The following is a 14,206-nucleotide window of genomic DNA, read 5'->3' on the forward strand; positions in this document are numbered from 1 at the left end:
CTGGATTCAAGCGATTCTCCAGCCTCAGCCTCCCAAGTAGTTGGAATTACAGGCATGTGCCACCACACCTGGCTAATTTTTGTATTTTTAGTAGAGATGGGGTTTCCCCATGTTGGCCAGGCTGGTCTTGAACTCCTGACCTCAAGTGATCTGCCCACCTCAGCCTCCCAAAGTGCTGGGATTACAGACGTGAGCCATCGTGCCTGGCCAGAGTAGCTTCTTAATGCCAAAGGGTTATGCACCGTGCTTCAGAGAACCTCTGAGTTCAATTAGGAAACAGAAACATGTTGGGAAAAAAGTAACAGATCCATAATTTGATCTCCCAGTCAGTGCCCTCCTGCCCAAGAATATTTGCTTCTATCCTTCCTGATTTTTTCACTTTACTTTTTTTTCAGTCCTATTGGTTGGAGCAAACACATACACAAGAAAGGCTTTCTGTCATTCTTATTATTTTATAACTTAGCACGCCCATATTCCTCACTAAGCCGGCTGCAATGAAGAAATCACAGTTTGAGTAGACAGAGATGCTCACTCATGATCGCACACTTGGCAGGGCCATCCTTTCCTGCCATCTTCTTTTTGCAAACAGCAGTGTTGGAGTCCACAGCTCAAGGGCATACGAGGACCCGGAGATTAGAGAAGGAGAAAGCATAAAATAATTTTGGAAGATGTCCAGGAAACAGTTGTCTATGTCAAAATGCTGCCTTTTCTCTCTCTGCACTCCACACTCCATCTTGGGCACCCCCAGCCATCTTTTCCTGGGATCTTGAATGTGGATTAGTGTTGATAGAGTGCCACCTCTTACAGGTCACAGGGATCTGTGGCTTGAGCGGGAGACGTAACTACTGTGACCCCTTCTCACCACCTTATCACACATTGTGTGGTCCCTTCTCATCTCCATCTCACACATTGTGTTCCTTCCACTCAGAGGCTGTTTTGCAGCCTTCCCCGCCCTTCATTATGCTGGCTTATAACACCTTATTTCTGTAAGTTTGACCCCATTGTCTGTCCTCTCACTACCCACACTTTCGTAGTCCTTAGTCCATTTTCTAGCAATCTACTCGCATTGTTAATACTGAAATAATGCCTGTCTCTCTCACTAGCTTATTTGCTCAGGAAAGGCAAGGCAGAGACCCTGCCTGCTTTCTTACCACTGAATCCTTAGCAGTGTCTGGCATTTAGAGGCACTAAATAAACATCTGTTGAAAGGATGAACTAATGAATATAAAGTCTGTGTTTTTGTTTTGTTTTGTTTTTGATTTTTTGAGACGGGGTCTGTCTCTGTTGCCCAGTAGAGTGCAGTGGCCCGATCTAGGCTCACAGCAACCTCTGCCTCCTGGGTCCGAGTGATTCTCCTGCCTCAGCCTCCCAAGTAGCTGGGATTATAGGCGTGTGCCATCATACCTAGCTAATTTTTGTATTTTTAGTAGAGATGGGGTTTTGCCATGTTGGCCAGGCTAGTTTCGAACTCCTGACCTCAGGTGATCCACCCGCCTCGGCCTCTCAAAGTGCTGGGATTACAGGCGTGAGCCACCATGCCCGGCCGAAAGTCTGCTTTAAGTACTAAGGAGATTAATGTACAATAACTTTCGGAATACTTCCCATTCATAAGTCAGAGAAGGCTACAGTCCATTTGGACCGTTTAACTCAGCACTTAGAATAAGTAGGGACTTAATAAGTGCCTTTGCCAATAATCTGTAGAAAGAAGTTTGGGGGCACGAAGAGCATGATGTGTCTTCCATTTACAAATTGCTTTTATGTACATTGGTCTCTCCCTCATTCCTGGTTTTTAAAATTTTTATTTACTACTGTATAAAGGTCAACTTTGGAATAAGTGTAGTTGTCTTGGTGTGGTAAACTTACAATGGCATTGGAATGTGAGATGTTATTAAAGCTCAAAAAGTAAGACCTTAATGTCTTAAATAATTAGTAAAAGTCTAAGATTTTACTTTTAGCAGTAACCCTTGTTCTAGAATATCCTACTAGGTATGCATATTCTTATTTTATTTTAGTTTTTAAATCAATTTCATTAGGGATTGGAGAGGGAACATTCTTATCTTTTTCACTGGAATTCCCTTTCCCTCATTAAAGCTTCTCCCTAATACATATTTTTGTTTGCTTGTCAACAGTGACAAGTAAAAATGGCGATAAAAAAATCCAGCAAGCTGATTAAATAACTTCTGGGGTAAAGATAAATAGAAAAATAGAACAATAGCAATCCCTATGGAATGAATGTGTTAAACATACAAATTTGCACTGAGCAGGAAAAGGTTGCGAAACAAATTTAGAACAACTGGGAGAGAAAGGAAAGAGATAGAGGCTTACACTATTTTTCTGACTTTATGAGGGAACACAAGGGCAACTTAAAGTCATTTCTTCTTTGTGGAATTTATTCTCTCTACTCTCTCCACTAGCAAGGGATGTAAGCAGTCTAAAGCTGCTGCCACTGCTATGTGGAGGAACTAGCAAGGAGAGAAGAAAAACATTAGGAAAAAACAAAAGGTTATTAGGAGGAAAAAGAAGTGTACAGCTCTGGGAAGTGTAATGCTTCCTAGAGCTGCTGTAACAAAGTACTCCCCACTGGGTGGCTTAGAACAACAGAATTTAGTTGTCTTGCAGTTCTGGAAGCCAGAAGTCCAAACTCAAGGTGTTGTCCAGGCCATGCTCCCTCTGAAAGCGCTAAAGAGGGACCTGTTCCGGGCCTCTGTCCTTGGCTTGTAGATGGCATTCTTCTCCTGTGTGTTCACATGGTCTCCCCTGTATGCGTGTGTGCCTCTATGTCCAAATTTTTCCTTTTCATAAGGACACCAGTCATATTGAATTAGGGCCCAGGTGGACCCTAAGGGCCTCAGCTTAACTCAATAATCTGCAAAGACCCTATTTCCAAACAAGGTCACATTTAGAGTTACTGGGAGTTAGAACTTCCACACCTTTTATGGGAGCATAATTCAGCCCATAACGAGGAGCGTTTAAGAAAAAGGACAAGGCAGAAGGAAGAATTAAGTCCATGTGACCTTGTTTCCCATGGATTTATCGTGCTTCTCATGCTGTGTTGGGTGCAAGTGGTCCTCCTCTGGCAGGTGCTAGGGAGCACGGAGTATTTCCTAGAGCAGTGTCTTGTTGGTGATGTTTCGGTTACCCACTGCCACTCCTGGTTTCTGCAATTAAACCATCACCCTGTCAGAGCAGGAGGAGGCAGAGGAGAGGGACAGACGAGGAACAAGGCCAGTCCAGTATCAGCAGCTCCTTCTGCCTCCTTGTGCAGAAGAGATCAAATGCCTGAGCCAGTGGTATGAGAGAAGTCAGGTGGACATGGGGCAGGTGGGAAGGAGGAGAAACTCCTTGTCATGTATAATGCAAGGAGAGAAGCATCTCAAAAGAAGAAGGAAACGTCAGATGATTGAAGGAGGAGAAATTCAGGTGACTTAAGGAGGTAGAAGCACAGAATAATATTCCTACGTAATTTCTTTTTCTTTTATGATCCCTCATATATGTTCAGAATATTACTCTGTGCACTCTTCCTTTCATTATAAGAAAAAATGTTCTTTTTTTTTATTCCCAGGAATAAGGTGAAAGTTATTCGTCCGCAGTCATTTCCTGTGCTCAGTCAGAGACTGGTGACCTCTGGCTGGAATTTACATTACTTTCCATTTGGGAAACTTCAGCAAAAGCCTCTGAGTGAGACTGGCTTTGAAATTATCCTATGGGTGAGAAAGCCAAAAGGTCTCTGATTCTTAGTACCATATTTCAAAAGGAGCAGTAACAAAACTAGAGCGTGCCTGGAGGAGTGTGTAGCCACATGGCCTATATGGGGTCTGGCAACTGGGTAATGGAACTGGGAATGTCCAACCCAGGGAAGAAACACTTGAGTGCTAGAGGTACACACAATAGCTTCAGATCCTTAAAATGCTGCCAGGTTGAAGGGGAGGGATTTTATTCTCTTTTGTAGCCGTGACAACTAGTTCCAGCAGATAGAAGGTAGATTACAGCTCAGTACAGAGAAGCCAGTAAACGGTTTGGGTTAGAGCTGCCCCACAGCAGAGTAAGTGTTTCTTAGTGAAATGAGTTCTCTGGCATGGAAAAACTTCAGGCAAGATGGAATGTCCATCAGTTGTAGCCCGGGTCCAAGCATCGGATGGGTTCTTTATCAAATGGCTAGTGCTCTGTGTTTTTTATTTTCGTTTTTCTCAGACCTGAGAGTTTTATGTTGTATTTTTGGTCCTTAGGTTTATAAATCCCTGACAACAATAATGCGTCTTCAATAATGGAGATTGTAACTTTGGAGATAAGTGGAGGTTTTAGAACCAATTACTGGATTGTACTCACCTTTCCCTAAACACCCAGACGTCCCATTTCTATGTCTTGTTTAAAGGCTCATTTCTTGGCCTCAGTCTGTATGAGGTCAATTAGTTAATACACAGATAGAGCATATTGAAGACACACAATATATACATTCACATTGACTTCAGAGGCTTTAGTTTTATCTCTGTGCCATTTTAATTCTGCCTGCTTGCCCCTCAAACCTGCAAATATGGTAATTTATATCACTCACATTTGATAAAAGAAATAAGCTTAAGCTACTGTATTTTTATTTATGAATTTTGCTTAAAAAGAAATGGAACTGTGCCAGAAGTTTCTGCCTTGACTATAATTATTAAGGAAAATAAAAAGTTAGAAAGAAGTGAGAGAAAATTATAGACCCACTCAGTGGTGTGCTAACAGAAAATGTTTGTTCACAGGGAACATTATGAACCGCCACAAAGACTTTAATTTTTCACTTCTGGGAAAAAAAAAGAACAAAATAATTTCAGCAATTTCAAGTGTCATTTTCCTAAAGTCCCGGTAACATAACAAGCATTTGGCTGCTTTTTCCTTCACGTTCAGAGCAACCTGACAGATGAGACACACGGACTCCCTCTTCCTGCCATTCCACCTCCACGACATTTATTTTAAAGACTAGAGCTTTCCTCCTCCAGTATGTTTTGGAGAGGATCTAGTGCATGGGCCTCTCTGTTGACTGCTGTTCTTCCTGTATTGTTTCGTTAAGTTCCAATTCTACACCCACAGCCAGAGCATCTCCAGGGATGACTTTCTGGTATTTCTTACCATTTTATCTTCCTCATGCCATTTTTCACTGTCTTCTAATTCTTCTCATTTCTTTGGGTTTTGTTGCATTGGCTAATGTATTTCTTATACAGAATACCTCTTTATCCTTGATTTACCAAATAGCTCCCAATATTTGGCTTTGTCTTTCATGTGATTCCATACCTAGACTTTTCCCTGTAGTTCTTCATTCTCAGAGTAGTTTTGGTCACACAGGCATACAGCATTTTGAAAGGTAAATAATAAATCTCATTGGACCTTCCCTCTGCCCCGATCTGGAATTGGCAGATATAGCATAGCACAAAATTGTCATTGCTGGGTTTTGACCCCAAAGTAAAGAGAAGCTCTTCTCAGTTTGTTTGAAATTTTATGGAATTTTGTGAATTAAAATTTCTATGTTCATGACTATATGTTCTGTAATTAAATTTCTATTTATTTCTTGTATCTATAGAAACTGAAAAAGAAATTATGTCTTATATAGTTATGTCTAGCATGTCAGTATTTGTGCCTTTTTGTCTGTGTTGATTGAGAAATAAACTGCTTTCAGGTGCTCTACTTTTTTATAATATAGTTGCAATCTTGCCACAAAAATTATCACAACAAAATCACCACCTGTATCAAAACATGGCTCCAACACCAACCACAGCCCCTATTATCATAGTCATGTTCATGACATAAAATTTTTCTTTCACAAAGAGTTGGAACAGTTTCCTCAGTACTTTGTTCTATAGTGAATTTTAACCAACTTTTGTGTGTGTGTGTGTGTGTGTGTGTGTGTGTGTGTGTGTGTGTATATATATACTTTAAGTTCTGGGATACATGTGCAGAACATGCAGATTCGTTACATAGGTATACCAATTTTTAAAAAGAGAACTTCAACATCTTTTGTGGGAACAGAATTCAACCCAAAACAAGGATTATTTCAGAAAAAGGACAGGAGAGAAGCAAAAACTAAGTCCATGCGATATTATTTACCATCTTATGGCCAAAGGTGCTATTATGCCCATTTTAAATAACGCAATAATATTAACCAACTGTTTTAATCAAATATTCAGAGAATGGGTTGTGCAAATACTCTCATCCTTACAATACCACTATGGGAAGTTAACATTTCCCATTTTTCAGAAATAGCTGAAACAGCCTCACTTGCCATCCTCCTCCCATTGTTCACTGTGGTTTGTGCATATTTTAGGACATAGTTCCAATGTCTAGACATATTGGATTTCAAATCAAATTTCCTTAGTTTTATTAAGGTTTACCAGTACCTAACTTCATTGACATACAGGGACAGAAAGGAAGACAGATGTCTTATGGCACTGCTAATGGGAGTTTCTGTGTTTCTCTGAAACCCAGCTTCAGTAGAATTAAGCAAGAGGCAACGGTAGGAAAGTTGCTGTAAAATGCAACTCTACTATAGTTTTCCTCCTCTGACAAAATAGTTCTCTGAAACATTGAATTATAACCTACACATGTTTTCTCCAATTCTGCCATTGCATCATTCTGATGGGAGGTAGCATAAGCTCCCTCTCCTCAGCCAAGAGCACCTTCATCTACCACGTGATCCATCTACCCTAGATCATGTCACATTATCACCCAGTGCTGAGTCAGGTAGTTCCCACTTGACAGCCTTGAGCTCTGACTTAACTCTGAGTTTCCAATTGGTATTAGGATGTAACAGACTCCGAGTTACTCAAGTGCTTGAGGGTACAGAAGCGTACAGCAAGGACACTCCTTGGCCCCAATTTTTGCTCCCCTCTCGCATGCAGGAAGAGATTTCCATAATTACTGTCCTGTGATTTTTTTTTTTGTCTGTGAGACAGAGTCTTGCTCTGTCGCCCAGGCTGCAGGACAGTGGCGTGATCTTGGCTCACTGCAGCCTCAGCCTCCTGGGTTCAAGTGATTCTTCTGTCTCAGTCTCCCGAGTAGCTGGGATTACAGGCACGTGTCACCACACCCGGCTAATTTTTGTATTTTTTTTTTTTTTCAGTAGGGATAGGGTTTCGCCATGTTGGCCAGGCTGGTCTCAAACTCCTGACCTCAGGTGATCCGCCCATCTTGGCCTCCCAAAGTGCTGGGATTACTGATGTGAGCCACCACGACTGGCCTGTCCTGTGTTTCTTTATGTTCCTGTAGTTTTCCCAGTTTCCTTTCTCTTACCCTCATCTCTCCCATGTCCAAGTCTACTCTTTCAAACTGAAGATGATTGTACTTTCATTCACCACCCCTGAAGTCTTCGCTCAGTCCTGGGCTGTGTGCGTTCCTTTCATCAGTACCTCTTTCTTAGGATCAGCTCCTTGTTGCATCCACAGGCACGTTTCCGTCTCAGTCTCCAGTTTCCTCCGGGTGAGAGGAGTCTGAGATTGCCTCTGTGGAGGTTGCAGTGAGCCGAGATCACGCCACTGCACTCCGGCTTGGGTGACAGAGGGCGACTCCATTTCAAAAAAAAGATTGCCCCCAGTATTCCTGGGTGGGAGGTTTGGAAGGGGAGGGAGAGACAGCGCTGCAGCAGGAGCTTTGGCAACACAGTTCCCACATGCTTATCGTCAATTTTGTTTGTTCATTTTCAGTATTTTTATATTGCTTCCCTGCTATTTCCCTCCTTGGACTCTTCCCGCAAATCAACACTTTCTGCATTTATCTTTTGGAGCAAATTGACATGCTGTTTTTTGGTGGTTCTGGTAAGTCGTTTACATTCTCTTCTTCCTGTAAAGGAATCTAGAGTTCAGATAAGGACTAAATAGCCTTAGGCAGGAGATGAGAGGCTAGATAGTTAGGTTTTCTTTGTCCAGCGCATTTAAATAACTTCAGTTTGGATCGGTCTGGGTGATGATAGGTCTGTCCAGATTTCCTGTAGCCAAATTGGAAGAGGTCCACTTAGCTTGTTTGAGCATAAGCACAGAGACAAGGAAGGGTAGAATTCTCTTTGATTTGGAATAGGATTGAGGCCTTTCAAACTATTCCCTAAAAAAACACTCCGTGTGTGAATGTGTGTGAACATGTGTGAGTGGATATAAAAGTGTATGTGTGTGTGTATGTGTGTATTTGAGCACATACATGCTCAAGTCTGGGAGTGCATCAGTGTGAGCCTGTGAGTTGACATTGTGCTGTATATTGTGTGTGTACCTACAGAGACAGGTGACCTGTGTCCCTAAACCGTCACTGTGACCTTTTAAATGTCATACTTTAGATTCAGGCCAAGGTGGGTATAATCCCACGACATGACATAAATTGCTTAACTTTTCAGCCTACTCATCTATTCTCTAAATGGAAATAAACATGATGACCTCATAGGGTTGCTATAAAGAGTAAATGAAATCATGTGCATAATGCAATCACTGTTACCACCCCCATAACACATACACGTACACACACACACATACACACACGCACTACGTGGGGACACTTGCTTGTTCCCTTTCCCGTCTCCTCTCTCCTCCTGCCTTCTCCCTCCCTCCTTCTTCCCATTTATTCAATTGAAATTGCTATCCAGGACCTTTTCCTTGAGCAGCAGCTTTCAACTGTAGGCCATGAGGTCTCCCTACCTTCATTCTGACACATTCACATAGTCTTTTAAGAACATTGTAAAGCATTCTTTCTGAATACTTTCCTCTTGAATTTTTAGTTAAATGGTAGTCTCTTTCTTGCACCTATGAGTCACCCAGTGCCTTTTGATGGATCCCATAGATGTATTCTTTACCCCTTCAGCAGCATCTTATATGTGAATGTGCAACCATCTCTTCGCTGTTTTACGTTTGTTGATTTTTAGAATGGCCAGTCTAGAAAAGCACTGTTGATGTTTGTGTTCCAGCTGTGTCTGGGATAACTTCGGCTGTTTACAGCGTGGCCCGGAGCATCTTGGCTGCCGCCCTGCTCCACGCAGTCTGCTTCAGTGCAGTGAAGGTAGGTGTGAGGACCATGGGCCCTCATCCTTCTCCTCGATTGATTGAATTAACTTATTTTTTTAAACAAATAAATGTTTTCTCCAATATTACAAGAGAAATAGGATCTGTGCAAATCAGGGAGTGACTGTGTGGCTGAGCGAGGCCTCGGTAGTGTTAGAAGACAGGTCAGGATGCCTAGTTTGCCCTAATATGAAAGGCCCCCCACCTCCTGCCCTGGCCTCCCCTCTGCAGACGTCTCTCTGCCAAGATTGGTTAGTGGCATTGGGAGGGGCTGCTGCTAAACATGGTGGTCAGTGGAACCCATGTGTCTGCCTTCACTTCCTGAAATACTGCTCAAAAGACAATAAAGGGATACAACTGCTTAAAGCCATATGGACAAGAGGACAGAAGAGGATATGACAGCCACAAAATGTTAGAATCTAGAAAACAGACGGACTATAGACTTACCCAGAAGGGGAAAATACAAACCTAGCCTGGCTGCAAGGGAAGCCTAAGATGATGAGAAAATAAGATAAACACTAACTTCAGGAAGACACAAAGTTGTGTCAGGCAAGAAACGTATCTATTTGTAGGTACCTGGTTCAGCTGTGAACCATATTTATGTAGTAATCTGAGTAATCATCATGTTATATCACTAATGGAAGAATGGGGGAGGTGAAGTGTGATGGAGGAGCTCCAAATCCTGTCTTCCTTATTAGAAAGTCAGCAAATAGCATCTAAATTGAAAAAAACAAATCAAGAAATAGCACAACAAGTATTTTATTTGAAAATATGGAGGTAAATGTGGAGAAGAAACAGCAGAACCATTGCCTTCAGGAAGCAGGAATTAGGGCAGGGGTTTGTGTAGGCAGGGACCACTACTGTTTGTTTTTAATGTTATAGAGTTGTGGAGTGGCCATTAAGTCTAAAAATAATAGCATACATAATGTCCTCAGGGGCATCTTCAATCAGTAACAAATAAGTTAATATTATACATATTTCTGGACTTATGGTTTAATAGTTTAAACCACAGGTACTCCTTTATAAAACAAAAATTAAATGTAAAGGAGTAAATAAAAATAATAGATGTTCCAAAGTGTTTTTAATCTAAATCATATGACATTTCTTAACTCACTTTTTTAAAAGATTAACTTAAAACTTATTAAACTGATCAGTGTCAGTGGCAGAAAGATAATTGTTTATTTCCCTTTGTGAAAGAACGAATTCAACATTTTTCTCTTTCAACATTGCACAGTAATCAATGGAGTAATTCTTTATCTTGCTCCTTCTATTCCTACCATATAGATATTTTCTTTCAGAAAAAAGGGGAAGGGCCTGGGAGGAAGGTTTCTCTATCTAATATACAAAGGTCATTTATGTACTTGTAGTGGCCCTGTTTGTTACCACATTTATCCTATCATGTAGACCAACAATTATCTAATCAGTGTTTCTGGTGTTCTTTCTTTTGACTTATGTTCCTTTATTCAATCATAGGATCCCAGGTATACTTCATTTAGGAAAAGTACTTGGATGGGTATTTTCTGAGTCCTTGTGCTTCTGAGAACATCTTTCCACTGTCTTTTGGTGAAGTGGCTGCCTATACAACTCTGGGGTCACAAGCGTTTTTCTGCAGGCACCTTAGTATATTGCTCTGTTGTCTTCTAGAATTATTTGTTTGCTTGTTCATTAATTTTTAAAAGTCAGGTTTAAAGTTCAGCTTTTAAAAATGTCCAGTTTGGTTAGTTTTAATAAATAAATAAATAAAGAATCCTACAATCAAGTTATGAGACCATTTTCACCAACTCAAAAAATTTTCTCGAATTCCTTGTAGTCAGTCTCTTCCCCTACCTCCAACCTCTGGCCACCATTCATCAGATATTCTGTCTTTGAAGCTTCTTTGGAATCAAGTCTGTCAGGGCATGGTGTATATACAATAAAATCCACTAATTTCAAAAGTACAGTTAGATGTATTTTGACAACTGTGTATAGACAAGTTACCACCATCACAATCATGATACAAACCATTCCCCCATCCAGAAATATTTTTTCGTGTTCACTTGCAGTCAATCCCCTCCCCACACAATGCTTTTATTTATCCTGAGTGAATACCTGAGTAAGATTGCTAGATCACATGGTAAGTTTAACTTTATAAGAAATTGCCAAACTGTTGTCCAGTTTCTGTACCATTTTTCATTTCTCTACCCTCCCATAATCTTTGATTTCCAAGTGTTCCAGGTTCTTGCTAACACTTAGTACTGTCAGTATTTTTTTAAATCCATTCTCGTGTGAACCAGTATCTAATTGTAGTTTTAATTTGCATTTCTCTAATAATGAATAGTGTTGAACATTTTTTTGTATGTTTGACATTCGTATAACTTCATTGACGAAAAATTTGCTTGTCTTTTGTCCATTTAAAAATTATATGTATGTCATATTATTGAGACATAAAAGTTCTTTACGTAATCTAGATACTAGTCCTTTATCAGATATATGCTACACACATTTTTTTTTTTTCAGGCTATAGCTTGTCTTCTCATTTTTTTAACAGCCTATTTTGAAAAGCAGAAGTTTTTAGTTACAACGAAGTCCAATTTATCTGATATTTATTTTATGGTTTATATTTTTTTATATCTTACCTAGAAGACATTTACCTAACACTGTCATAAATATTTTTGTACTAGAAGTTTTATAGTTGTAGCTCTTATATTTAGATATGACATCTCTTTTGAGATGATTTTTGTGTATGATATGAAGTGAAGGTTGAGATTTACTAGTACCATTTGTTGAAAACACTAACCTTTCTCCATTGAATTACCATGGAAACTTTGGAACCAAAAATTAATCATTTCATTGTTCTGTATGCCTTTCTTTATGTTAGTATTACACGATTTAGATTACTGTAGCTATATAGTATGCTTTGAAATCAGATGGTGTGTCTGCCAACTTTATTCTTCTTTTTCAAAATTGTTTTTGCTATTAAAGGTCATATTTCTTTAAAGTAAGTTTTAGACTATGTTTGCCAATTCCTACCAAAATTTGCAAACATTTTCATTGGGGATATGATGGATTTGTAGATCAACTTGGGGAGAACTGACATCTTAACAGTAACTTTTTGATACATGGACATAGTATATTGTTTCATATACCACAACCTTTGTCTTTGTTACTTCCTCTCAGGTCAGGAATATTTTGTATCTTTCAACCTACAACTATTGCACCTTTTTGTGCAATATATGTTATTTTAAATGGCATTGTGTTTTATAATTTACATTTTCAATTTTTAAGTAATACTAAATCCAATTTATTTTGTAATATTTCAGCTTGTATCTTGCAAGCTTGCTAAGCAGACATATTAATTCTGGTAGCTTTTTAGTAATTTCTTTGAGATTGTCTACCGTAGATTGTCATGTCTGTCAATAAACACAGTTTTGTTTTCCTTTACAGCCTGTATGCCTTTGATTTCTTTTTCTTGCTTTATTGTGGTGGCTAGGACTTCCACAGCAATGTTGACTAAAAGTGCTGAAATCAGACATCTTTGCCTTGCTTCCAAGTTTAGGGGAAAAGTCTTTCACCATTAAGTATGAAGTTAGCTATGGAAATTTTCCAGATGCCCTTTATTGGGCTGAGTCATTTCCCTTAGATTTCTAATTTGCTGAGAGTTGTCATCATAAATGATGTTCAATTTTGTCACTGTTGTTTTCTTCTATTGAGAAGACAATATTGATTTTTTTTTTTAAAGTGATTGATAGGAAGGATTACATAAATTGACTGTTCAGTGTAGGACCAACATTCCATTTAAAGGATGAGACCCATTTGGTCGTGCCATATTGTCTTTTGAAATCTGTTGCTCAAGTTTATTTACCAATATTTTGTTGAGAAATTTGATGTCTATGAAGTTTCTAGTTCTCTAATTTTTCTTTTTTTCTTTTTTTCTTTTTTGAGATGGAATCTCACTCTGTCACCCAGGCTGGAGTGCAGTGGCGTGATCTTGGCTCACTGCAAGCTCTGCCTCCTGGGTGCATGCCATTCTCCTGCCTCAGCCCTCCGAGTAGCTGGGATTGCAGGCGCCCCACCACCACACCTGGCTAATTTTTTGTATTTTTTAGTAGAGATGGGGTGTCACCATGTTAGCCAGGATTTCAATCTCCTGACCTCATGATCCACCCGCCTCGGCCTCCCAAAGTGCTGGGATTACAGGCATGAGCCACTGGCCCTGGCCTAAGTTTTCTTTTCTTGTAATGCTTTGTCTTATTTTGATATTATGTAATGGCTTGATGAAATGAATTGGAAAGTGTTTCCTTTTATATTCTAAAAGAGCTCATATAAAATAGCTCATGTTCTTACTGAACTTTTTTATATAGTAATATTTGGTTTTGTTGATCTCTTAGATGGAATATGTGTTCTTTTATACTCTCATTAAGCAGTCAGTTATCTCATAAAGATATTTAAAAATCTTTAAAATTATGTTTCATTTACATTATTTTAAAAAAATAATTTCTGCAGTGTACATTTCTTTGTGTAGATTCATCTTTCTGCTTGCCATCATATTTCTTCTGTCTGAAGAACTTTAAGAAATCTCATGGTGCAGGTCTGCTAGTAATAAAACTTTCAGCCTTTGTCTGAAACATATCTCATTTTGCCTTCACTTTTGAAGGATATCTTCACTGTTACAGAATTCTACTTAAAAGCTTTTTTCCCCTAGTACTTTCAACATGTTCTATTTTCTTTTGTCTTGTATAATTTCTAATAAAAAAGAAATCTGCTGTTATTCCAATATTTGTTTCTCTGTTAGTAATGTTTCTTTTTTCTCTGACTGCCTTTAAGATTTTCTCTTTGTCTTTGTTTTCAGCCATTTGACAATGCTGTTACTAAGTGTATGGCGTTTATTTTTTTATTTTACTTAGGATTCTCTGAACTGTTTTGATTTGTGAGTTGTTTTGGAAAATCTTTAGCCATTCTCATTTCAAATATGTCTTCTGCCTTATTCTATTTTTCTTTTCTTCTTGGGCCTTTAATTACATACATGTTAGATTATTTAATATTGCCCCACATCATTTGTATGCTATAGTCTTTTTTCCACTTTTTTTTCTTTCTTTGGGTTTTAGTTTTAATAATTTTACTGACCTATTTTGAAGTTCACCAATTCTTTCTCCTGCTGTGTCTAGTCCGATGATAAACTCACCAAAGAACCAACATTTGTATTTGATATCTGTAGATAGTTT

At 39.1% G+C, this 14,206-nt stretch overlaps 1 protein-coding gene across 3 annotated transcripts in view; it reads left to right on the forward strand.

Moving 5' to 3' along the window:
* PCNX2 (pecanex 2) overlaps window positions 1-14,206 on the forward strand; it is a 275,321-nt gene that overhangs the window by 90,496 nt on the left and 170,619 nt on the right. For 2 of the 3 annotated variants that reach the window (XR_002732387.2, XM_023216240.2), the window contains exons 14-15: window positions 7,671-7,781; window positions 8,912-9,003. The exons of the other annotated variant lie outside the window; for it this stretch is intronic. Coding sequence is in view for 1 of the 2 variants with exons in the window: in XM_023216240.2 (XP_023072008.1) it covers window positions 7,671-7,781; window positions 8,912-9,003 (203 nt within the window). In the remaining variant the exon portion in view is untranslated. The remainder of the gene's footprint in view (window positions 1-7,670; window positions 7,782-8,911; window positions 9,004-14,206) is intronic. 3 annotated transcript variants of the gene reach the window in all.

Source organism: Piliocolobus tephrosceles, chromosome 1 (assembly GCF_002776525.5).
Source record: "Piliocolobus tephrosceles isolate RC106 chromosome 1, ASM277652v3, whole genome shotgun sequence".
NCBI lineage: Eukaryota > Metazoa > Chordata > Mammalia > Primates > Cercopithecidae > Piliocolobus > Piliocolobus tephrosceles.